We start from the raw sequence: 26,325 nt of genomic DNA on the forward strand, positions 1-26,325 counted from the left end.
AGGAGGCCGTAGGAGGACAACAACCCAGCAGCAGGACCGCTACCTCCACCTTTGTGCAAGGAGGAACAGGAGGAGCACTGCCAGAGCCCTGCAAAATGACCTCCAGCAAGCCACAAATGTGCATGTGTCTACTCAAACGATCAGAAACAGACTCCATGAGGGTGGTATGATGGCTCGACATCCACAGGTGGGGGTTGTGCTTACAGCCCAACACCATGCAGGACGTTTGGCATTTGCCAGAGAACACCAAGATTGGCAAATTCGCCACTGGCGCCCTGTGCTCTTCACAGATGAAAGCAGGTTCTCACGGAGCACATGTGACAGACATGACAGAGTCTGGAGACGCCAAGGAGAACGTTCTGCTGCCTGCAACATCCTCCAGCATCACCGGTTTGGCAGTGGGTCAGTAATAGTATGGGGTGGCATTTCTTTGGGGGGCCGCACAGCCCTCCATGTGCTTGTCAGAGGTAGCCTGACTGCCATTAGGTACCGAGATGAGATCCTCAGACCCCTTGTGAGACCATATGCTGGTGCGGTTGGCCCTGGGTTCCTCTTAATGCAAGACAATGCTAGACCTCATGTGGCTGGAGTGTGTCAGCAGTTCCTGCAAGATGAAGGCATTGATGCTATGGAGTGGCCCACCCGTTCCCCAGACCTGAATCGAATTGAGCACATCTGGGACATCATGTCTCGCTCCATCCACCAACGCTACGTTGCACCACAGACTGTCCAGTAGTTGGTGGATGCTTTAGTCCAGGTCTGGGAGGAGATCCCTCAGGAGACCATCCACCACCTCATCAGGAGCATGCCCAGGCATTGTAGGGAGGTCATTCAGGCACGTGGAGGCCACACACACTACTAAGCCTCATTTTGACTTGTTTTAAGGACATTACATCAAAGTTGGATCAGCCTGTAGTGTGTTTTTCCACTTTAATTTTGAGGGTGACTCCAAATCCAGACCTCCATGGGTTAATAAATTTGATTTCCATTGATAATTTTTGTGTGATTTTGTTTTCAGCACATTCAACTATGTAAAGAACAAAGTATTTAATAAGAATATTTCATTCATTCAGATCTAGGATGTGTTATTTTAGTGTTCCCTTTATTTTTTTGAGCAGTGTAGTTGGTTGTGGCAGTAAGGGGGAATTGCAGGTCATGCAGTCAGTATAAAAACAACTACAGGTTAAGTCTCCCATATCCAAAATCAACGTTATGGTAAGAACTTACCGTTGATAACGGTATTTCTCCTAAGTCCACAGGTTCCACAGGATAACAACGGGCCCGGGCATATATCCCGCCCACTGGCTCAGGCAAATCAGTTGTATTCCAAATCATAAGGCAGGAGCATCATGTAGAGCCCTAATCAGGTGAGAAGAACACACACGGACACCCTTCCATACAAGAAGGAAGAGGTTAGTGAGTAAAAGGATCCTCAAATCAGGTGCGTCGGGGTGGGATCCCTGTGGAACCTGTGGACTTAGGAGAAATACAGTTATCAACTGTAAATTCTTACCATAACATATATTTCTCCGGCAGGGTCCACAGGTTATCCACAGGATAACAATGGGATTTCCCAAAGCAATTTAGTGGTGGGGACGCTCCTGATTGGACAGGAGAACCTTACGTCCAAATTCAGCGTCATGAGAGTTAAAAGTATCCAAGGCATAATGTCTAATGAATGTGTCAATGGAAGACCATGTGGCTGCCTTACATATCTGTTCTGCTGAAGCACCATGTTGTGCTGCCCATGAAGGACCTACCTTATGAGTAGAGTGAGCAGAGACATTAGCCGGAACAGGGAGATCAGCTTGAGAATATGCTTCTGAAATCGTCATTAGTAGCCATCTTGCCAGCGTCTGTTTAGTAGCAAGCCATCCTCTCTTGTGAAATCCGTAGAGAATGAAGAGAGAATCTGTCTTTCTGATGGCACTGGTACGATCCATGTAGATCCTTAATGCCCGGACTACGTCCAGCGATGCATCTCCCGCAGAAAGTCCCGATACCTGAAAAGCCGTGACTACAATTTCTTCATTAAGGTGGAATTTAGACACCACCTTCGGAAGATACCCAGACCTAGTTCTGAGAACTGCTTTATCTGGATAAAAAATCAGAAATGGGGAATGACATGACAGCGCTCCTAAATCTGATACTCTTCTAGCTGATGCCATAGTCAGTAGAAAGAGTACTTTTGCTGTCAATCATTTAAGATATACCTTGTTAAGTGGTTCAAATGGGGCAACTTGAAGGGCTTTCAGGAATAAAAATAAGTCCCACGGTACTGTAGGTGGAACAAAGTGAGGTTGAATGCATAGCATTCCCTGGAAAAAAGTATGCATATCCTGTATATTGGCAATTTTCTTTTGGAACCATTCAGTCAATGCCGATACCTGCACTCCCAAGGAAGCCACCTTCAAACCATTATCCATTCCTGCCTGAAGGAATGCGAGGACTCTGGAAACTCTAAACGACTTCGTGTCCATACCTCCCTCACTGCACCAATGAATATAGGCCTGCCATATTCGGTGGTAAATACGCGCTGAGGGTTTCCTTGCTCTGAGCATTGTTTAAATTACCTGTTTAGAGAATCCTCTTGACTTTAGGATAGAGGTTTCAAGAGCCACGCCGTCAAAGACAGTTGATCCAGATGTCTGTGATAATAGGGACCCTGCATCAGTAGATCTGGACGTTGAGGAAACAGAAGTGGAGCGTCCGTCGACATTCTCTGCAGATCTGAGTACCAATGCCTTCTGGGCCAAGCTGGAGCTATTAGAATCACGGCACCCTTTGCTTGCTTAATTTCCTCACCTCCCTGGGTAAAAGGGTGATCAGAGGAAACAGATGAGCCAGATGAAAGTCCCATTTTACAGACAAAGCGTCCACAAAGATCGCTTCGGGATCCTTTGTTCTTGACCCGTATACGGGCAATTTGTTGTTCAGATGGGATGCCATGAGATCTATCTCTGGCAACCCACATTTGTCTACTAGAGTCTGAAAGTCCTCCGGGTGTAGATCCCATTCGCTTGCTTGAATGGTGTGTCGACTGAGAAAGTCTGCTTCCCAGTTTAGGACTCCCGGAACGAACACTGCGGACAAGGCTGGAAGATGGAGTTCTGCCCACTTTAGTATGCGACTTACCTCCTTCATTGCTTTTTGGCTGTGAGTTCCTCCCTGATGGTTGAGGTACGCTACTGCCGTTGCATTGTCCAAGCGGATCTGAACTGGTTTTCCATGAAGAATGTCCTTTGCCTGAATCAGTGCCATGTATATTGCCCGAAGTTCTAACAGGTTTATCGGCAGGCAACTTTCTTCTCTGGTCCATTGTCCCTGGAACCATAATTTTCCAGACACTGCTCCCCAGTCCTGAAGACTGGCATCTGTTGTCAGGATCTCCCAATCTGATATCCAAAAGGGTCTCCTTTTGTCTAGATTGGATGTCTTTAGCAACCAGTCTAATGACTTCCTTACCTTTACTGGAAGTACCATTGTCTGTTTCTTTATTGTCTGATGTACTCCATTCCATCTGGCCAGAATCAGGCGCTACATAGGCCTCGAGTGGAATTGTGCATACTCCACCATGTCGAATGTTGACACCATCCACCCCATCACTCGCATAGCTGCGTGAATGGATACCCTCTGATTGTGTAACAAGTCCTGAATCTTTGACTTTACCTTGGATATTTTGTTCTGAGGTAAGAATACTTTCTGCAGACCTGAATCCAGTACAGACCCCAAGTGAGTCATCCTTTGTGAAGGCACCAGAGATGATTTTGCCCAATTTATTAGCCACCCGTGCCTCTGCAGACATGTTATTGTCTGTTGGAGATGGCACAGGAGCAATTCCTGTGATTGTGCCAGGATTAAAAGGTCATTGAGGTATGGAAAAATTCTTATCCCCTGCTTGCGGAGGTAAGCTGCCATAACCACCATAATCTTGGTTAATACTCTGAGTGCTGTGGCTAACCCAAAGGGTAGGGCCTGAAACTGGAAATGCTGTTGGAGTATAGCAAACCTGAGATAACACTGATGGGACAGTGCTATAGGAACATGTAGGTAAGCCTCCTGAATACTGCGGCCTGTTTAATATGGGCTATATAGGATTTTTGCTCTCTAGAAGCTGATAAAAAATCACCTTCCAATGCAGCAGCCCAGGCAGCCACTGCCTTTGCTATCCAACCTGAAGCCATGGCCGGCCTTATGACTGCTCCAGACAGGGAAAATATGGTTTTTAGAAAACCATCTACTCTCCTATCCGTGACATCATTTAAAGATGTTGACGGCAAAGGCAATATAGATTTTCGCACTAATCGAATCCATGCATATCTACTTTAGGAGCCACCTCCCTTTATAACAGTCCCCGGCTGGAAAAGGATAATTGGAATCCCATTTTTTGGGAATTCTATATATTTTATTGGGTGTTACCCAAGCCTCTTCCATGATTTCCGTCAGCTCGTCTGACCCTGGAAACTCAGTCTTAACTGTTTTGGGACGTTTAAACACAGGTGCCTTGGTTTTTAACACAGGCTCTGCTGAATCTTCTAAAGACAGGATGGCCTTCATTGCTCTAATTAATTCAGCTATATCTATTGAGTGGAGACCTTCTTCCTCCTCTTCATATGTCGAGGTAGAGTAAACTGAGCTTTCATCTTCCGATGAATCGTCATGTGTAGCCTGTAAAGGTGAAGATTTACTTACCATCGGTTTATCAGCTTGTTTCATTTGAGAAGCTGCTGGGGAAAATGATATACCGTAGGTAGGGAGCTGCATGTATGGGTACCCTATACCTGGTACCGAAGCTGTAGGAATTTTCCGCTCAGCTATACTGGACAAAGTCTGTGCAAACATAGTCCAAGGTGGATCCATTTGTACCTGATGTTGTATATGGATCTGCTTATGTTCTGCTGAAAAGCAAAACAATTTACTCATAAACTATCCTGAACCAGATCCTGAGAGGATAATACAGTTTTGCAAGACAACCATGATATGAATGTTGCTGTAAGTGTACCTTCGTCACTTTTGCAGCTCTTAGACAGGATAATCAGCACTTTTACAGTGTACTACACAATGTGTGACTGTAATCACTTTAACCTTCTAAAGTGATATCAATCTGACCCTACCCTTGCACCAGCATTGAGGATCAGAAGAAACAACTGACAAACATATATTAAAGTCAGCAATCACACTAGCAGTCAGTCACATATTATATATTAGTCATATGAGCACATCATCAACCACAAACACTTTTTAAAGTATGTAGGCGTAAACAGATCTAACGTATTCAGACGCAATGCGAAGAAAACCACAGTAAATGTACACAGACTCATATGCAATAGGCACTTAACTATTCGTACTTGAAAAAGTAGATAGAAATTTAGTGCTGTATAGCCCGTACTCAGTAGAGTGGGATACAGGGAGACTCACCGCACTTCCAGTGATTGATCAATACATTAGCGAACGCTGAGTGGATCCAGACGCTTTTAGTGTACACTGCCACTCCAGGAACCTATAGTGGACACAGACGCACCGGCCTCATGGTAACGTTCAATGAACACAGACGCAGTGGTCACACAGCCGCCTATGCTGCGACCGGATCTCTCGTGGTAGTGCTTAGTGAACACTGGTGCAGCAGCCTATGCTGCAACCGAGTCCACTCTGGTAGCATCTGAGACAGAAGCGAGGAATCAGTTCATGGCGGGAGACTCGGCGGAAACTGGTCATGAACCGGGTGAGGGGTGACCAGAAGAGCGTCTGACTCCCCACTGCTGACATCAACCATATGGATCGCTGCCTCATGCTATTCCTGGTGCCTAAGATCCCTAAGGCCTAGCGCTGGAGCACCCGTGGTGGTGGCGCGTCAGCTACTGTTTGGTGGTCTCCTCCCAAAACAGTGTGGCTGTGTCCGTATTCCATCTACTAAGCGGAACCAATGCCTTACCTTCCCCTCCGTGCTCCGGCCACAGCCTGGTAATGTCTGATGGACCTGCTAGTATATCCGACAGACGCCCGCCGAAACAGGACTGTTCTCGTGGGTAAGCATTGTTGTGACCCGGCGGAGAGTGTTGGAGCAACTCTTTCCAGTATGCGTATAAGATGCTGTTTAGAAAGATTACTCAAAACACCGTAAGACTATAAAAATAAAATAAGAAAGCTTGGGGCTGCTAAGGAAACAGCAGCTCTCTTACCATGGTCTGGCTCCTGCCGCACCAAACAAAAAACTGGTTTGCCTGAGCCAGTGGGCGGGATATATGGTCGGGCCCGTTGCATCCTGGGAGGCCAGAAAGCTTTTGATCGTCTGGTGCCAATCCGCTGTCGCTCCATCATATCCCATTGTTATCCTGTGGATAACCTGTGGACCCTGCCAGACAAATTCGGAATATTCTGAAATACAGAATTTGAGCTCATCTGAGATAGTGATGCCTTTTCTTTCTGATGGTTCAATGTACAAAAATTTTGTTTAATGCACAAAATGATATATATTGTATAATATTATCTTGAGGCTATGTGTATATGAAACAAATTTATTCTGTGTTTAGACATGGATCCCATCCCCAAGCTCTCCCATTATGTTAGCAATTTCAGAATCCAGATCCATTAAAATTTTTGTGGTGTCAAGAAGAAGTCCATCTGTACTTTGTCTCCAGGCATCGACATCCTTCTGTTGAAAACACATAATTTTGGAGGAAAACCTGACTTAAACACGTCTATAACCTGGATAATGTTTATTTAGAAATGTTATCTGTATAAGTGGAGTATTTAAAACTAGGATATGTTTCCTGTGCAAGTTACAAAACACAGCCTACTTTAGTTTTTTAAACAAACTTGCAAAGCTTGAAACAGTAAAAAATAAATAAAAACAATGCACATGAAATTTTAATAATATACTAATGTAACAGTTCTCTAATTACTATATGTCCCTTTAATTACATACATAACATTAATTGATGTTGACCATCTTGATGTGTGAAAGACCTCTTCTTTACTACAGATTATATTATGAGGCATAATCCCTTAGATTCCTAGATCACTTCTTACAGACATAACAGTATCATTTCAAACTCAAAATCACATTAACTCATGAAGATCTTTAAATGCTTATTTTCCTAATTTAATGAATAATCCATCTCAGAATTTGCTTGATTCTTAAAATTTTGGTATTTTGTAACAATAAATTTCAAAGAGCTGAAGACAGTGAATGAATGAGTGAGTGAGTGAGTGAGTGAGTGAGCGAGCGAGCGAGCAGGTGTTTGGTTAAATGTCCGTTAAATAGGATTTTAATTACCTACCGGTAAATCCTTTTCTCTTATAGACGGGGTCCAAAGTAGCCAGTGCACTTTAAATTTCTTCAACACGGTGTGCTCGCTCCTCCCTTCTATGCCCCCCCTCCCACAGGCCGTTATAGGTAAACACGTGCCCGATGGAGAAAGGACATATGAGAGAAGGAATATGAAAACAAAGAGTGGTGAGATTTACATACCAGCATACCGCTAACATAGCAACAAGCAACGGCTGGTAACAACAGCAGCAACAGCTGAACAGGTAAAAACATAACAAGAAACTGCAGAAAAGTCAATGCACTGAGGCGAGTGCCCAATATCCCTTATGGACCATGAGAAAAGGATTTACCGGTAGGTAATTAAAATACTATTTTCTCTAGCATCCATAAGGGATATTGGGAAATCTAGTATGATGGGGACGTCCCAAAGCTTCCAGAATGGACGGGAATGTGCGGAGACTGCTGCAGCACCACCTACCCAAACTGGGTATCCTCTTTGGCCAGGGTATCAAACTTGTAGAATTTAACAAAAGTGTTCTTCCCTAACCAGGTAACAGCTCAGCATAGTTATAAGGCAGAGACTCCTTGGGCAGCCACCCAGGAAGAACCCACTGATCTTGTAGAGTGGGCCTTCAGAGAGTTAGGAACAGGTAAGGCTGCCAACACATAGGCCTGTTGAATAGTAAGCCTAATCCAATGAGCAATGGACTGCTTTGAAGCAGAACAACCCTTTTTCTGCACATCATAGAGCACGAACAAAGAATCCATCTTTCTGATACAAGCCGTTCTCTTGACATAGATCTTAAAGGCTTGCACAGCATCCAATACCTCCAGAGGAGCAGAAGAGTCAGAACTGGACAGAATCACAATAGGCCGATTCAAGTGAAACGCAGAGATAACCTTCGGCAGGAACTGCTGCCTAGTCCGGAGCTCCGCTTTGTCCTCACAAAAGACCAAGTATGGACTTTTACATGAAAAGGCCCCCAATTCTGAGACACATCGAGCAGAAGCCAGGGCCAGTGACATCACCGTCTTCCACGTGAGGTACTTGTCTTCTACCGCAATCAGAGGTTCAAACCAGGAGGACTGTGGAAATTCCAACACAACACTCAGATCCAGGGTGCCGTAGGCAGCACAAAAGGAGGTTGGATGTGGAGTACTCCCTTGCAATAAGGTCTGAACTTCTGGCAACACTGCCAATTTCTTCTGGAAGAAAATGGAGAGGGCTGAAATCTGGACTTTAATGGAACCCAGACGTAAGCCCTTATCCACACCAGCCTGCAGTTAACATAAGAAACATCCCAAGTGAAACTCAGCAGTTGGATACATGCATTCCTCGCACCAAGAGACATATCTTCTCCAGATATGATGATAGTGTTTTGACGTCACAGGCATCCTGGCCTGAGCCATGGTAGCAATAATCTTTTTGGAAAGGCCTTTGTGAGCTAGGATGTTCCTCTCAACCTCCATGACATCAAACGAAGTAGTCATAAGTCCGGGTAGACAAACGGTCCTTATTGAAGATCTCTTCGTAGTGGTAGAGGCCAAGAGTCTTCGACTGACATGGCCATAAGATCGGCGTACCACGCCTTCCGAGGCCAATCCGGGGCAATTAGAATTGCCTGGACTCCCAGATTTCGAATGCACTTGAACACCCTGGGGAGTAACGGAATCGGAGGAAACAGATAGACCAGCCGGTAAGGCCAAGGCGACGTCAGTGCATCCACTGCCCTCGCCTCAGGGTCCCTGGTTCGTTAGCAATACCAGGGAAGTTTCTTGTTGAGACAAGAAGCCATCATGTCAATTTGCGGGCAGCCACACCGGTCGATGATCTACTGGTACATTTGCTGGTGGAGTCCCCACTCCCCCGGGTGGAGATCGTGATGACTCAGGAAATCCGCTTCCCAGTTGTCCACACCCGGAATGAAGATTGCCGACATTGCTCTTAAATTTCTTTCTGCCCAGAGAAGTATCTTTGATGCCTCTCACATGCAGGCTCTGCTTTTTGTCCCTCCTTGTTGATATATGCCACTGCTGTGTCGTTGTCCGACTGTACCTGAGTCATGTGATCCTTGAGCAGAGGAGAGGCCTGAAGCAGAGCATTGTAGATCGCCCGAAGTTCCAGAATGTTGATCGGAAGGAGGATTTCATGGGCTGACCACCTGCCCTGGAACTGCACCCCTTGGGTGACAGTTCCCCATCCTCGTTGACTCACCTCTCTCATGAGGAGGGTCCAATCTTGAATTCCAAAACTCCAGCCCTCCAGTAGATTGGAGGACTGCAGCCACCATGTTAGGGAAATCCTGGCCTGAGGTGACAGCTGTATCATCCGGTTCATCTGAAGATGTGAACCGAACCATTTGCTCAGGAGATTCAGCTGAAAAGTTCTGGAATGGAACCTGCTATATTGGATTGCCACATAGGAGGCAACCATCTTCCCCAACAATCTTATGCAAAGATGGATGGACACTCGAGCAAGTCGAAGAACCATGCGGACCATCTCCTGAAGTGTTCTCACCTTGTCCTCTGGTAGGAACACCTTCTGAGCCACAGTATCCATCAACATCCCCAGGAACAGAAGCCGCTGAGTCAGCTCCATGTGGGACCTTCTGTAAGTTGAGGATCCACCCATTGCGTGACGAAGTTTGATAGTGTGGCCGATATGGAACAACACAAGCCCTCTCCCCCAGCCTTCACTGATTTGTGAAGATTGGCTGCATTGTTCACATGAAACAGAATCAGATGATAATGGATAGAATCTGGTGTGGCATACACTGCACAGCTTGTGTTTACCCATGTTTCACAGTAAGCACAACATACACATACACCCAATTATATTGCAAGCCTGCCCTTCTGTCTGTGAGAGGAGACACACAGAGGAGACCTGCACACCCTTAACTGTACAGCCCCAGTGAGGCTGTCAGCTAACTATATAACAGTAAACACTAACAAATTCTGCCCTGTAGAGGACCCAGATAGTGTACAATAGCAGCTCTCCCCCTTTGGTACACCCTGTACCAGGTATCCAGCGTGGCGGAGGAGTCAGGAAGCGCCGTGTGTGCTGTGGATGACTGCAGTAAGCAGAGGAAGGTGCCAAAATGCCTCTGGACCTGCTCTAAGGAAGCTCCACCCCCTCCAATGATGCAGGAGCTATAGCGATAACTATAGCGATATATTATACTGGCAAAGTCTCCTTTCAGCTTAAAAACATCACAAGTGCTAGTTTAAGCAGTTTTGTGCCAGTCTACATATGGGGGGGTCTTAGCCCCAGAGGGTTCCATACGCCGCGCCCAATGGGTTAGATAAATTCCTATTGGATAAAGATATTCAGGGTTATGGTGCGTAGGCAGGGTTATAGTTAATATAACTAGTCCTAACATAAAAATAACTAGTCCTATAATAAGACTGCATAGGAGACCACAAATAGGTAGAACTCGATGGGCAATTGTCTTTTTTCAAGCTTAGTTACTATGTTCCTATGTAGATTCCCCAATATCCCTTATGGATGCTAGAGAAATATGATTCAAGATCACATTCTCAAATCAATTGAAAAGCATTGAGAAGATGTAAGAGACACAAAAATATGACAAAAGCAGTATAAGATATTTAATTTATTTAAAAATACTGTAGAATTGTACGAAACAGTAATAACAATTTCCAGATATCATTAGCAATTTCATACATTCATGAATTTGTTTTTTCCAATTCAAAACAGGGCTTTTAAAATGATTATCTCCAAACAATTTGAGATTAGTGACAGCCAGCAGTATTTCTTATAGGTGGTAAAATATTGCCTTGGCACACCAGTCTAATGGTCAAGATAGAATTCATTCTAAAACATTACAAGTTATACCTTTGAAAATATTAATTAGATCAAAAATCTTATTATATAACACATAAAATTAAAACAAAGTACTAAAAGTATCTGGAATCAAATCATACATTTTATACAGTATTTTACGTGGTAGACATGTAACGCAGTTGTTATGCAATAGCATATTCTTACAAAAATATTTTTATTAACACTGTACATTTTGTTTTGCAGTGATTGTATTTATTGTTGCACAATATTAAACTTTGCAAGCAAAGAAAATATTGTACATTTTTACTTTGTTAAAACATTGCAAAAGTGCATCTTATACAAATTAGACCTCACTTCCATAATTATCTTTTATTTCTAAATTATTAATGGATGCATATTTAAAAATGTACAACACAAAAATTTAAATAGCAGTGCAATTTACATAAAAAAGCAAGAGATAGAATATATATTTTTCCCCAAGTATGAGATGACTTATTCTCGAACTTTCAGTGCCAGAGAGTATGCCAAGTTGTAATAAAAAATAAAAAAAACCAACAAGAAAGTATTGGATTAGTTTATGTTGATAATGACCCAATCAAGTACATCTCTTCATTTTTATTTTATTTTTTACATTTTTAATGCTAGCACATTTACAGAACACATATTTTGGATGTTCCATCGACTAGAAAGATTAAAAAAAAATAAAAAAAAATATTCAAGTCTAACAAACTAACTACATAGATTTGAAGAGAAAAAAAATAGCATAGCATATGACATACATTAAACATTTATTTTCTTAACCATTATTTCAGGTTTTCTTTAAAATGTTTTTTGCAAAGTTATAAGCATTAAATGCCAAAGAAACACATTAAGAAACAATTAAGGTGCAGTTTCTCAAAATGAAAACTTACTAAAGTTTAAAACTGTACATATACCGTACTTCTACAGTGTGCTAAAAACAGTTTGACTAAGAAAAAGGCAACAACAGTAATTTTCAGTAAAAGGTTATACCGAAATACCTACAATAAATGTGTGCTAAATTCATAAAGAAAAACTTTTTCGAACAATTGGATGCAGAACTTAATGAAGTTAACGTTTTACAAAGACAAAAAAAAACTTGTGAAAAGTGTTGCAGACATTTTTTGCTAACAAATGAGAAAATAACACATTCAGAACTCTTGGCGTCAACTGCATTAAAAGACTTATATGGAAGCCTGAACAAAATTGGTTATTATGGAGTTAACCATTTTACAGCCATCTGCCTTTCTTTAAAAACAAACAAACACAACAACAACAACGCAGTGAAGATACATTCTTCTAAAAATTCTATAACAGAGGACTATGGTTGCAGTCCATATAAAATTTAGTACTGCTACAATAATTCAAGTAAAAATCAACGTCAATAAAATGTGTAGCGACATCACATTCTTGCGTATTTTTATTTTGTAGGAGACACTACTATTTTGGTATGGTCTTTCAATTTAATTTCATAAGAATGGTCATGAGAAAATAAACACATGGGCAAAAATAGAGTTTCAAATTCTGTTGCTTTAAAAAGCTGGGGTAATTCATTTCTTTGTACAAACATCTGCTAATGTCCTGAATTTTGGCTCCAGTGTATTTAAAAAGTCAAGCCTATCTTCTTCTCTTTGAAGGTCACTGCAACAACCTACAGACCCAGCAACCGATCCTTTTCCTTCATAATTGTATGGCACAACATAATCCTCTCCATGTTGATGTTCTTCATCCTGTCCACACATGTACAATTTCTGTGAAGGAGAAACATTGTTTAATTAAATTAGCAAAAAGTTTTCTTTAGACATCGATACTGATAAATTGCTAATAAAAGTACAGTACTAGATTACTAGATATAGTACAAAAGGAATGCATAACTAAATAATTGAAAAACCTAAGTTTTTAAATATGTCCTTCATTAGATAAAGTTTGGATAATTCTGCACATTTCTCAAATAAAAAAGGGAAGATGTGTCGCTGTTTAATAAAACAGAGATCACATCTTTGGATCACTGCGGCTGATCACAATTGCGGTCATGCTCCTTGCCAGTATGAATCATTAACAGCTTGTTATGGCAGCTCCTCCAATAACCAGCTGTGCCAGTGAAGTATTTACTTCCAGATTTCCAACCCGGAAAATGTAATGCACGTGAGAGGCCATCAGGCAGTGCATGTGCAATTGGCCACTATCAAAGAGGGATCTGAAACCTTGGCAGTGTGACATTGTAGCCCATGATACTGTAGCTAAGAAAAAAAGCTAAGCTTGCTACATCGCAGTCCATATAGTAACCTATGGGGATTGAACTGCAGAACAAAAAAATCATTCCGTTATCTTCTGCAGATCCGTTATTACATATTGGAGATTCTTAATTGATGGAGAAAGCCTCAGAAAGCTGCAATTTTCAGAATATATACCTCAATTCTCTTCAACACAGCCCCAAAAAAGTGCATAATAATCTGTTTGTAGACAAATTTTGTTTCTTTATTGGTTAATGTCATGCTCTGAAAAGTGGCCAGTGCAATGGCTAAAGTGGGGGTTGCTGTGCTCCCACTAAATGTAAATGCAGGCGCTCAATTTTTATCCCACATTCTGCATTATGATTGCTGCCTTCCTGCGTCACTTTCCCTGTATAGGGAGCATCCGTGATGAAGGTAGCCTAATTAAGGCAGTGCATGGAAATGAGGGCTAATGTTGTATAGCATCGGAATATAGAACATGCGGTTTACTCTAAGTAGAGGGAGCAGAGAGATGCTTGTACAATACTTCTCTACTTTAATACAGAAAAATATAACATTTAATCTTACATTAACATACAATCCTCATTTCACAGGAAATTTGGTTTAGAAGATCTAAATATTCACTATAGGGGGGTATTCAATGCTTGTCAGATCCTTTGACGGAAAGGATCAGACACTGCAGTATGTCGGATTTGGCCACTCTAAACAATGCCAATCCGACTTTTTTTAAAGTCGGATTGACATTGTCGGAAACTGTGCCAAAAACGGTCATATTTGGTAGCGGAATCCAACAAAACACGTGGATCCACGGCTAATCCGCCGATCCACGTGTTTTCGGACAAGTCGGAATTCCAGACCTGTCGGAAAAACGTAGAGAGGACTGAATAGGTCGGAACACCTTCCGACCTAAAGTCGGAAAATTACGTCTTTCTGACAAGACGGCAGTTTCCGACAAGCATTGAATACCCCCCTATAAGGGCAAAGAAAGTTGTGAAATCACAATTCACTCCTATGCAATATTGTAACGATGTCACACATACAATATCACCTACATAGAAACCATACTTACATCTACAAGGTGATTGTTCATATAACTTTGCCATTCTGCATAAGTGTGTCTGTTCGAGTCGTACAAATGCTGTTCTCTGGTGTACTGTCCAGTGGAGTTTGAACCTATTGGTCTTTTTACACCAGTTGTTACTTGTTGTATTATTACTTGATTTACATTTTGTCCACCTTCGATATTTGAACCAGATGGACCACTTCCAGAAACATTGGGGTTTGCTATGTGCACAGGGATTTTAAAATTCTGGTCCTAAATGAGGAAATAGAGAGAGTCAACTTAAAATCTTTCAAATTCTCCCAGTTTATGCCAAAATTTCCAGTATTAGTGGTTACAAATCATTAAAAATGGAACAAATGCTATCAACACCACTTTCCCGGGTATTAAGATTATTATACAGATTTTGTTTTTTTATACAAAAGATCTTTGTTTAAGCAGTTGTGTTTTTACTAACAGATTTGTATTATTAGCCATGAACTAAATTCCTTCCATACATAAGGATAGGCCAATTGCAACTCCAAACAGGGAGCAAAGTGCAAAAATTCAAATTGCTCACAGCAAATATATTCCATCTATGTACACTATAACAACCAGTAGATTCATCAAGTGGGCCCCATTACCACAGTATGGAAACTTGGGCTAGTAGATCTATAGGGTGTTGGATTAACTACGCAACCTCTCTGAGTAATAGGGTACTAGAAGTCTCAGAAGAACTCCTATGATTATGAGGCAGCTGTCAAGGGTGGCGTGCCATCATAGCACCAGAATAACATAGGAAGCAGGCACATGCACCCTCTTACACTTTGTCAGGACCCAAGAAGCTATGTGGCGGAGGCAGTTATCCTCACACCACTAGAGTAGAGTAAAATCTCCATGCTAGGTGGCTAGTTAGTACTACTATAGTACATATAGTGTAATTCAAGTTGGTTTAAAATTAGGCATATAGAATTAAGGGGACATTTAACAAAGTAAATAAGATAAGGTAGATAAGGCTGGCAATTGCCATTGTATGCAATTATAGGTCAGATATTTGTTACGCGTTACTGTACTTACATTTTATATGTACATATTTAATCTGCCCTGGCAGTAAGCAGTGCTGGATTACTGGCCGGGTGGGTGCCAAGGGGCTCCCACGAGAGTCCCATACACATACTGCCGAAACCTGGAGAGAGAGAGAGAATGCCCTCCACCTTATAGTACTATATGGCGGGTTCAGTGCTAATCTGTCTGGTTTGAGGAACACCACTGGGGTATTGTTTCTATAAAGAGATATATTATATAAACCACCAGTTTTATGGGCAATAAGATGGTAACTGCACAACCAAAAACTAAAGTATAACACCATGAATAGACAAGATACAGTATATTGGTCATGCTACAGTATTTTTGTTGTGGATGGAGATCGGGGGCAGCACTAATCCATTTATAATTTCTCCCTCTGAATATATGGTCACTGGGCATGGGGTACTATTAGTATCCATTGAATCATTTGGACAGAAAGTATGGCTAGGTTAAGATTTGGCAGTTGCAGACATTGTTTGGTAACTTGCTAGATTTCCAGTTTATCGCTGGGATTCAATGTATGGAGAATGATGAATAGGGGTATTAAGGCAACAGATTTGGTTCGCGTGTAAACTTTATATATAATACTACACACATGCATTCTGTTACTTATTCATGGGATTATTTTGGCAAAATAGCAGCCTCCGTTTGGCACATGTAGCAGCACGATTCATCATCTGATAGGACAACCTTTTTTTCCCTAAAACTGGTTAGCCACCTTTGGTATAGGAATGTTTTATGCATGACAAAAAGTAGTAGTGTTAACAGTTCTTGCTCCAACAGTCAAAGTACCATGAGAGCCTGGGCCTTCGTTACAGAAGATAGACAGGCCAGGCACTTTATCTTTACCGTGACTCGTCATTTGCCTTTGTCTTTCTTCTTCATGCATGTAGACCAGGCATTCTCAACCTTGGTCCTCGAGACACACTAACAGTCCAGGTTTTAGTGATAACCATGCTTGAACACAGGTGACTTAATTAGTAACGCAGTTTTTTGATTTAACCATCTATGCTGAAGCCTGGATATCATTAAAGCTTGCATTGATGGTATGCCTTGAGGACTGAGGTTGGGAATGCCTCATGTACACCATGGGTTTTCAACCTGCGGCCCTACAGCTGCTGTGGAACTACGCATCCCGGCATGCTCTGCCTCAGTTTTAGCATGTCTTAATAGCAAAACTGTGTCAGGGCATGCTGGGATGTGTAGTTCCACAGCCGCTGGAGGGCCACAGGTTGAAGACCTATGATGTAAACAATCTTATGGCCAGCTGATACGGTGTGTTTCCACTGGACAGATGACAAATGATGGTGCTTGAGGACAGCTATCTCTCCAACTCTGGTACTTTGGTGGATTTAAATACAGATAAGGTGGCACAACAATGGGATGGGGTGGACAACTGAAGCCATCGGTAAAGTTTTGGCTGAATCAGTTACCTTTTTTTTTTTGTTTACCACCCATGCATGTTTCCCTGAAGTATGCAAAATAACTGTAACCTTATGGTGGGCCATGGCATCTGTAAACCAAACAGCACCGAGTTGCCAGGTATGCCCCTTAATTAAAAATGCTATAGAATAAAAGGCTACGGCCATTATCTTCACACAAACCAGTTTTGTGACATTACCGTTTGGTTACCATATGGCTGATTTAGGCAAATTGCATACAGAATCTGCAGTCAAGCATCTTTTGCATATATCAGATAATACATTTAGATGCATGATTGTTCACCTAATGACTTTTTATATGGCAGTAGATGAAAATACGCAAACACTAATGTTTCTAAATAAGTCATGTACTTACCATAACGTCTGCTCCCGGTGCTTCAGTATTTGTTACAATTAAGTTTTGCTGTGCTGCATCATCAGGGAATCCAAGTTTGCCCTTGCTTGCCCCCGCACCACATAGACATGCCATTATAGCACCTACAAGTAGAGAGGATGAGGAGGAATTGTACTCAGTAATGGAATTTTTCCAACTAAAATATATTTACTGGAACAAACAACAATGTAGCATCATTGCTTTTGAAAGACCAGTCTCTGAAACTTTAGATAGAATAAGTCCTTTTTAGATCATATCCCTGTTACCAAGTCATAGGGGTCTATTCATGAAGCTGTAAAAAGGGTGAAGTGAGCCAGTGGAGAAGTTGCCCATGGCAACCAATCAGCATTGAAGTAACATTTATAATTTGCATACTATACAATTGTATGGAGCAGCTGATTGGTTGCCATGGGCAACTTCTTCAAAGGCTCACTTCTCTCCTCTTTTCACTGCTTCATGAATAGACCCCATAATCTGTTATTCTGCATTCTTCAAAATCAGCAATTTTTCATATATTAAATGAGAATACAATGTGATGAGAAAGGTGCAAATCATAATAAAAATGTTAAGTCTGGCTTCAATTTATCTTCTTTTATGTTCATATTTTGACTCAAAAGAACTCTTGTGGGGAGACAATGATTTTTTTATGCGCCGCTAAGTAATGGGCACCTGACAGAGCAATCGAATTGCTGCTATGAAAGGGCACGAGTGCCGATCAACTCAGCATGCATCTCCTGAAGTGGAGAGCAGAACAGTATGAAAAGTCAGGCTTTTGGAAACCTAAACAGCATTTTCCTTGTCACCAACAGTACTTTAGATAGTATTTGCCACATAAATTGGCTAAACATGATGCACTTGGGTGCAACACGCACAATAAGTAATGGACGCCCAAATATAACTGAATAGCTCCTTCAGGTAACCATTACTTACCGGCATGCCAAAAACACTGAACCGCCCTATTGAAGCAAAGGGCCTAATTCAGACCTGATCGCTAGGCTGTGTTTTCGTACAGCGGGCGATCAGGTCTAAACTGCGCATGCACCGCAATGCACAGGCGCGTTGCACGGGTACAAAGCGGATCACCGCTCAGCGATAGGTTTGTGCGAAGAATCCATTCGCACGGGAGATCGCAAGGAGATTGATAGGAACAAGCAGTTTGTGGGTGTCAACTGACAGTTTTCCGAGAGTGGTTGGAAAAACGCAGGCGTGTCCAAGCGTTTGCAGGGCGGGTGTCTGACGTCAATACCTGTCCTTAACAGGTTGAAGCGATCGCAGCGGCTAAGTCCTGGGTTACTCAGGCACTGCACAAAATCTGTTTGTACAGCTCTGCTACACATGCGTTTGCACACTTGCAAAGCAAAAATACACTCCCCTATGGGCGGCGACTATGCGAACGCAGGACTGCAAAAAAAAAAAAAAACCCTGGCGAGTGAACAGGTCTGAATTAGGCCCAAAGTCACTTAACATAACAAAGCAATGATGGAAAATTACTTCAAAATATTTGTGAATCACAGATTATCTACCAGTACACTCTACAAAGCAGTGGGAGTCCACTATAGCTACATGTGATAAAAGAAATACTGAACAAGTATATAGAAGTAGGATATTGGTCTGCCTACACACAAAAAAAAAAAAGTGTGTGTGTTGCATTTTTCCTAAAAGAGGTGCAAAATGGATACTGTACAGTAGAATTTAAAAACAGTCATAAGGCTGTCTATATCATCAGGGATTGTTTTACTCCAGAAATTAGATGCATGCATGTTAAAATTACTTTCAATAAATAGATTTACAAATAAATTAGATTTATTTTTCTTCCTGCTAATTATACAGGCTACATGTTTCTGCTATGTAGCTCAAGACTGCTATCTGAATCCATTTGTGGAGTCTGGAAAGTTACTATATTCTCTCCATTGGACATAGCGGAAAGAAGGCTTTTTTTCACCTAACACTGTATCAACACCAAGAAAGCAGGATTTGAAGGTAGTGCATGGATGATCTTGATGTCACCAACTATGTATGAACTCAAGGCAATGTTTATGTATGAATATCAACTCATATACTTACAAAGAAAAGCAGCAAACAACAACGCAGACAGAACCATCACAAGAATAGCCAATCCTCCAAGTGCAGCACTGTGACCAGAAGACCGGCTAGCACAATTGAGACTGTCGGGGCAATCACATTTGGTGACGCGCAGCATTTGTGTAGAGCCTAAACCATGACCATCAGTCACTCTTACAGGAATAGTCAAAGGACCGTTTGGATTATTACCAATATGTTCTATTTGTGCAGAATGTCCTGAAAGAAAAACACAATTACATGAACATACATACATACATACATACATACATACATATACACACACACACACACACACACACACACCTAAACTATGCTCTAGAGTCATGCATCTTTGTGTAATCCTAACCTAAAAGACCGGGAAGGAATGATTAAGGCTACTCATCCTTCTGATGTAAATTATACACCTAGTTATCGTTCTACCGATACAGTAAAAGTCCGGAAATCATTTTCGTCCCCTTTAGCAATAGGAAAAGGTTTTCTAAATGTCTTATCACACACTTATAGTGCTCAAATTTGATTATTCAGTCTATATAAACTGGATTAAAATCCAAAAGATTTTTTACTGCATTTGGAATACTGATGTACCAAATGACTTTTATACCCAGCGCAAAAATAAGAATACCACATTTCAATGCAGTTTTTTTTCGGTTTGTGTCCTTTATAACATTATGGAAGTCTGTGATTGCTAGTTAGTAAACAAAACTCTTAAGGCACCTACACATGGAGCGACGTGTCCTGCAGCGACACATCGCCAGCGACGGGACACACCCTTGTCAAGGCCGGCAATGACGAGAAATGGCGGGAGAGGAACCATGCTGCATTCAGCAGCATGGCATCGTTCACCACCTCCTCAGATCTTTCTGCATGTTCAAGAGATCTGAGAAGGCGACGAAAGACCCGCGGGTGTGCGCATCGCATCGTTTACATGCCCACACACGGACTGTTTTTAAACGAAGTGTCGTTCCAATCGGTCGGAAACACCCACGTCATTTAAAAAAAGCTTACAGTGTGTGGCCACCTTTAGGATTCTAATATAACACATACTAGTCAGACTTAAATCATCCATTTATTCAAGTCTTTTAAACAAAAGTGCAGTAAAAAATAAATTACATACCATCTTGCTGTGTTATTTTCCAATTATTATTAACATTCGCATCTTTGCTGCCATCCAAACTAAAAAAAAATGGACTGGTATGGGAAGAGCTATCTGCGTCTTCTGCTTGGACCACAACAGATGTTCTGCCTTGGTTGCAAACCGTTAAATCACTTCTTGGTAACACTGGTATATTGTCATTCACATCCTCAACAACAATAGACAAGGTACAGGTGCCAGATTTGCCAGCTGATTTAAAGTAAACAAAAGAATGGAAAAAAATGAAGTTGGTTTGTTACTGACAGACTGAAGCAACATACTGTAGATGTATGCAAAACTTTAGTATCCCTGGTAAAATAGATATGCAGGTAGAAAAAAAAAACAAAAAACAAAAAAACATTCATGCAGTTCTACCTCTCCAATGAAAATTCTCATGCAAATTAAAACAACCCAAAAATACAGGAACTATAACATTTTTACTTGATCATCATCATCTGGGAGCTGCATATGGTAAAAAAACAAAACAAACATGACAGCCAATGAAATATGTATTGAATATTAATACTACAGCCTAGTATGAATTCGATAGTGCCAACATTCCAGTGTCCATATTAAATATTTATAGAATATAGAAATAAATTTTAAAGCACAGTCAAAACATACACATTATTATATACAGAGCCTGATTAACAATGGACGGGATGTGACTACAGCTTCAGGCCTCCACATAAAAATGGGCCCAGGCTAATAGTGTAGGGTTTGTACACGTCTGCGTGGCAATACCCACACAGCACTGGTCACAGCTGCTCTGCTCCTAGCAAGAGGACTTTATCACTATTCAGCCCTAGGCCCATGTTGCCTTAATCAGGCCCTATACATTAAAAAAAAATTACACACATACACACACACACACACACATATATATATATATATACACATATATACACACACACACACACACACACACACACACACATATATATATACACACATACATACACACACACACACACACACACACACACACACACACAGAACAAACTGTTTGTACAATCCTACTGGAGACCAAGAATCTACATCCAATCTATACATACAGAAGTGTCCCACTACAGCTTTACTGCTTTTGGCAGTACGCTGTAGAAGAACCACAATGCGCTGCATGCTGCGCTCATTTGCATCGCTGCCAGGACCCACTAAAGTGAATGGGAGGTGGGCACATGCACACCCCGATTCCAATTCATGTCTACGGCATTTCAGGAGCGTGTGATTGCATACTCAACGCTATGACGCCCTGTCCTTGCTGTGATGCAAGGATACAAGAGAACACATCTGGAAACCTGTCCATTTTTGCTGAAAGGATTGTGTCACTGTACAGACTCTTTGAATAATTGACAGACTGGCTGTCACTCACACACAAATTTACATAACCTTGGGCAGTACGCTCTGTGTAGGCTAAAAAATACATAAGAGGCCGACCGGTGGATGCGAAGAGGACTTATCCAAGGATTTTCTGAATACTAAATTGGAAAACAAGGATATGTATGTGTGTGTGTGTGTGTGTGTGTGTGTGTGTGTGTGTGTGTGTGTGTGTGTGTGTGTGTGTGTGTGTGTGTGTGTGTGTGTGTGTGTGTGTTTTTCTATAAAGTACTACAACAGTTGGCGTGTGTGCGTGCATGTGGTGTTTATTTTAATACAGTGTTTTCATTGCAAGTAGACTACAGATGCCAGCAAGTCCTTAATGTCCGAGCATGCTGGCACTTGTGGTTGTAGAAGTGCCATCATGCCAGGGCATGCTTTTTGGGACTTGTAGGCAACCTGTAAAAAAACAATAGTATTATTTATTATTAACCCCACACACCACCAGGGCTTGTTGTGCCTCATCAGGAGGGTCCTCATTTTATTTTTTGAGATTCCAGCCTGGGCTGACCAGTTGGGTCTGGTTAATGTCACAGTATGGCAACTCCCACGCTGTGAGTCTCCCTGCTAGAGAGTTACACTCCACCGCCTGGATGGTTCAGCTTGGTGCCGGTTACTATAAAATAAGGGGAACCCAATGTCATTTTATAACCCTATTCTCCAATGCCAGCCGAGGCTGAGTGGTCCAGGCTGTTTATGGATTCTGTTTAAACCATGTATTCTTATTTTTAAACACATAACAAAGCTTTCAGCCCTCCCACAGTGCTGCAGCTACTTGAGGGTGGAATCAGGAGAAGATATGGACAAAATAGTCATCGGAATATACACACACACACACACACACTTCTAAATTGGTCAGGTCTCCCGATTTTGAAGTAGGTTTAAAAATCTTTTGACATGACCAATATGACTAGGACTGAATATGAAATATACACGTTTACATACACAAGCAAAAACACTTACTTTGATCAGTTGCCAAAAAGGTCACATTATACTGCTTCGGTGTATCAGACGACTCATAATCCAAAACCTTTGCAATTGTTATTCGACCAGAGCCTTCTGCAATATTGACCCAAGATTGAGGATCTGACAATTTGGTGTATCTGTGTGGAAGTTAATTTATTTTTTTAGATTATTATTAGTATTCAGCAGGACAAGGCAAAACAGATAAATGAATTAAAGAAAGGAAAAGCACAAAAGCATGGAATGGATGACATGCATTGATGCAGGGAAATTAAACCTACAGCCATAAAAGATTTGGATATTTTGTTAGAAGCATCAAAAGATTATATAAATATTTATTTCACATACCGTATCCCAGAACTGCCTTTAGTTTCAGGGTCAATGGCTTGGTAATCTGTAACTAACGTTCCAATTGTCTGATTTTCTCGAACACGCACTTCTTTAATACGAGGTTGGCATTCAGGCCCTTCATCCACATCTCTTACAATGACTGTGACTGGTACAGTGCTAACGCCACTGCTTTTTGTCCCAGATTGAGTTATAAGACTAACTTCATTAGCAACGGCAACCTGTAATAAAAACTGTTGGTCTTCCTCATAGTTTATGCCCTGAAAAAGAAATGTAAAAATTTAGATAAGAGCATACAGTACTAGGATTACTATTCTGCAAGTGAAGCACATGTTTAACTATATCCTACACAGTCATGTCTGTTCTACTCATCTCAAGATTTAATATAAATAAAACAAACAAACAAAAGGGGGCAAAACACCCTACTGGTAAGAGCTCACAATCTATTGGCCACAGAATATAGCAGAGACAAGTGGAGATTGGGACAGCAGCAAAGTTGTACCAGTGTGAATAGTATAGGTAAGTGTAGGGCAAGGTCACTTCTGGTCTTCCCTCCACCTTGTTCACTACCCAATTATACAGTACTCTCTACTCCCCCTGGCCTGTAGGCTCTGACCAGCAGGGTCCTCAACCCTCTTGGTTCTTGCCCTGCACTATCCTCATCTCCAGTGCTCGCAACCTGTCAGGGACTTTTATCCTTGTTCTGTTCCTCGCAGGGCAATGGGTAATTGAGTATTGCTGTAAATAATGGTTAGGAATACACCTTAATGTTAGATATTCAGTGTGATGTAATGGAGGCCAAGTTTACGAGAGGTGCAGAATGCCGTCCTATAATCGAAAGTTTTTTTTTTGTTTTTTGTTTTTTAAAAGGGGCAATCACTTACAAGGGATGGTTTTGCCTTGTAACAGTTTGCCCTTTTACAAAAACGTCCGAGATCAGCAGACATACCACACCTCGGGCGATCTCGGACTACATTAAATTCGCCGATTGTTTTTTAACATTTATATTCTGGATTTATGTTTATGTATGTTGTATTGTTCTTCCTGTACAGTGCTACAGTGGTGACATATAAATAAAAAAATAAAATAATTTCCACTAAAAAGATGGGATTTATGAAAGTAGTAGTAGTAGTAGTAGTAGTAGGTAATGTAATTGGATTATGGAAGGCAATGGATATTCGGTGCAGGGCTTTCAGAGTAGTAAGACCGCAAAAGAGGAAAATCAGTTCTAGGGTGGAAAGAAGCAAAGCCAGATGGGTGAGAGGAATGCAAGTTACAGCAAGAGGTTGCAGTAGTCAAGACAGGAGGGGATGAAAACATGGATATGTTTTGGTTGCATCTTGGGAAACAAAGTGCCATATTCTAGCAATATTTTGAAGTTGGAGGCAACAGAACCCTGAGAGAGATTGTATGTGATGACTAAAGAAGAGGCTGGTTGATACCAACACAGTGAGCTTGGGGAATGGACGAAATTGTGTTATTGATGATGTAGATTTTTGAGGAAGTGATTTCAGAGGAAAGAAAAGGATGAGCTATTTTGGACATGTTAAGGTTTAGGATGCGCTGAAGCCTTCACGTGGTTACAGCAGAAACGCTTGATTACACGACAGTAGAAAAGAGTTAAGTGTGTCATCAACAAAACAGTGCCACTGGAGGCCAAGAGAACGAGTTAGAGAAGAGGTGTACAATAGGAAGTAGCGGAGGGCTGCATCACAAAATATGTTATTTGTTTCTGTACATGTTACAACAGTGATTACACGGTCAGCATGAAAAACAGCTTTTTTCCCTGGCCTTATTCCTGCTCTGTCAAATCAGTTTGTATGACAAAACCATAAGAGTAGTGAATTGCTTTTATCACAACAACTTAGAACAACTCTTAAAACTGTATACAGGATGGAGGCATGAAAATAGGTTGTTACCTTTATAACACGGAGCAGTCCCTCATTAGTGTTTGGATCAGTGCTTATATTGAAATGACCTTTTTCATTTCCTTGTGTGATAGTATATACAGCTCTCCAGTTCGCAGTATTGACCAAGTCTTTATCTGTTACAGGGATTTTTAGTATGACCATTCCACTTTCGTTTTCATTCACTTCTGTACGATACTGATTAGGGATAAAACAAAAAAGTCATAACTATATTAATAGGACAAATTATATGGGAAAATAGTAAAATGAAATATTCAACCCCTTGTTCTAATATCCATCACACGTAGAAATATAAATGTAAAGAAAATTTGTGTTTTTCAAATCTGGAAGTATAGCAGTGATGTGCTGTGAGGTGAATGGCTGGAGGCACACATGGGGATAGATCTGATAAGCCTGTATCACCCCCCTCCTCACTGTAACTCTCCCCTCTCTACACTAAGCTACAGTATCTATTGAGTCTCCTACCTGCATCCCTGTGTCTTCTCTTGCTGCTGCTGACTGAGCTCCAGCTACAATGCACTTCCTGGTCACATGATATATCCAAGTGTCCATAAGTGCACAAGGTTCATCCCCACACTCAGAGGCATACCCCCATTAGCTACATTTCTGTTCAGTGTTACTGCCCGTGGTGTCATTGCCCCCCCCCCCTCCCCCAGCTCTGCAAAGCAGCATACCCTCCAGCATTTTACACATGAAAAACGATACAAATTTCCTATACTTTCTAAGTTAATTTGGAGAGTCAAAAATCAGTACAAAGCCCTTTTTGGCAGGTACAGACCGTTAAAGAAAAAAAGAAAAAAGAAGGTACTGTGCCTGTCAAAAAGGGACAGGTGGAGGGTATAAAGCAGTGCCTGACTGTAGAACCGAGGCAGACCAGTTGCTGCCTCATCCCCCTGCAGCTCCAGGGATCTCAACAAAGCTGGTGAGTGGGATTAGAATAAACAAAGAAGATGTGTATAATATATATATATATATATATATATATATATATATATATATATATATATATATATATATATATATATATTTACTTATTTATATATTATGACAGGGGAGGCAGTCTGCCTACCCCTGACTGATGTCCCCGAACTATAGTACTTTCAAGTTTAAGACAGAACAGAAAAATTTTAAAGATTTCATTTAAGAGAGCAAGTAAAGCCACTTCTGTCATTTTAAAGGATGTGCTTGAAGACAGACAGTTAGGAGCTAATTGGTTGGAACTTTATCTCTC

At 41.4% G+C, this 26,325-nt stretch overlaps 1 protein-coding gene across 1 annotated transcript in view; it reads right to left on the reverse strand.

The window, feature by feature from the left end:
* Positions 1–10,866: 10,866 nt before the first annotated feature.
* LOC134928190 (desmocollin-3-like) overlaps positions 10,867–26,325 on the reverse strand; it is a 36,594-nt gene continuing 21,135 nt past the window's right edge. The window contains exons 9-16 of the mRNA XM_063923644.1: positions 25,086–25,271; positions 23,167–23,426; positions 22,819–22,958; positions 20,461–20,688; positions 19,329–19,562; positions 17,247–17,368; positions 14,394–14,639; positions 10,867–12,841 (exon numbers count right to left, since the gene is read on the reverse strand). Coding sequence (XP_063779714.1) covers positions 12,641–12,841; positions 14,394–14,639; positions 17,247–17,368; positions 19,329–19,562; positions 20,461–20,688; positions 22,819–22,958; positions 23,167–23,426; positions 25,086–25,271 — 1,617 coding nt within the window. The 3' untranslated portion in view covers positions 10,867–12,640. The remainder of the gene's footprint in view (positions 12,842–14,393; positions 14,640–17,246; positions 17,369–19,328; positions 19,563–20,460; positions 20,689–22,818; positions 22,959–23,166; positions 23,427–25,085; positions 25,272–26,325) is intronic.

This window comes from Pseudophryne corroboree, chromosome 5 (genome assembly GCF_028390025.1).
Source record: "Pseudophryne corroboree isolate aPseCor3 chromosome 5, aPseCor3.hap2, whole genome shotgun sequence".
Classification (NCBI taxonomy): Eukaryota; Metazoa; Chordata; class Amphibia; order Anura; family Myobatrachidae; genus Pseudophryne; species Pseudophryne corroboree.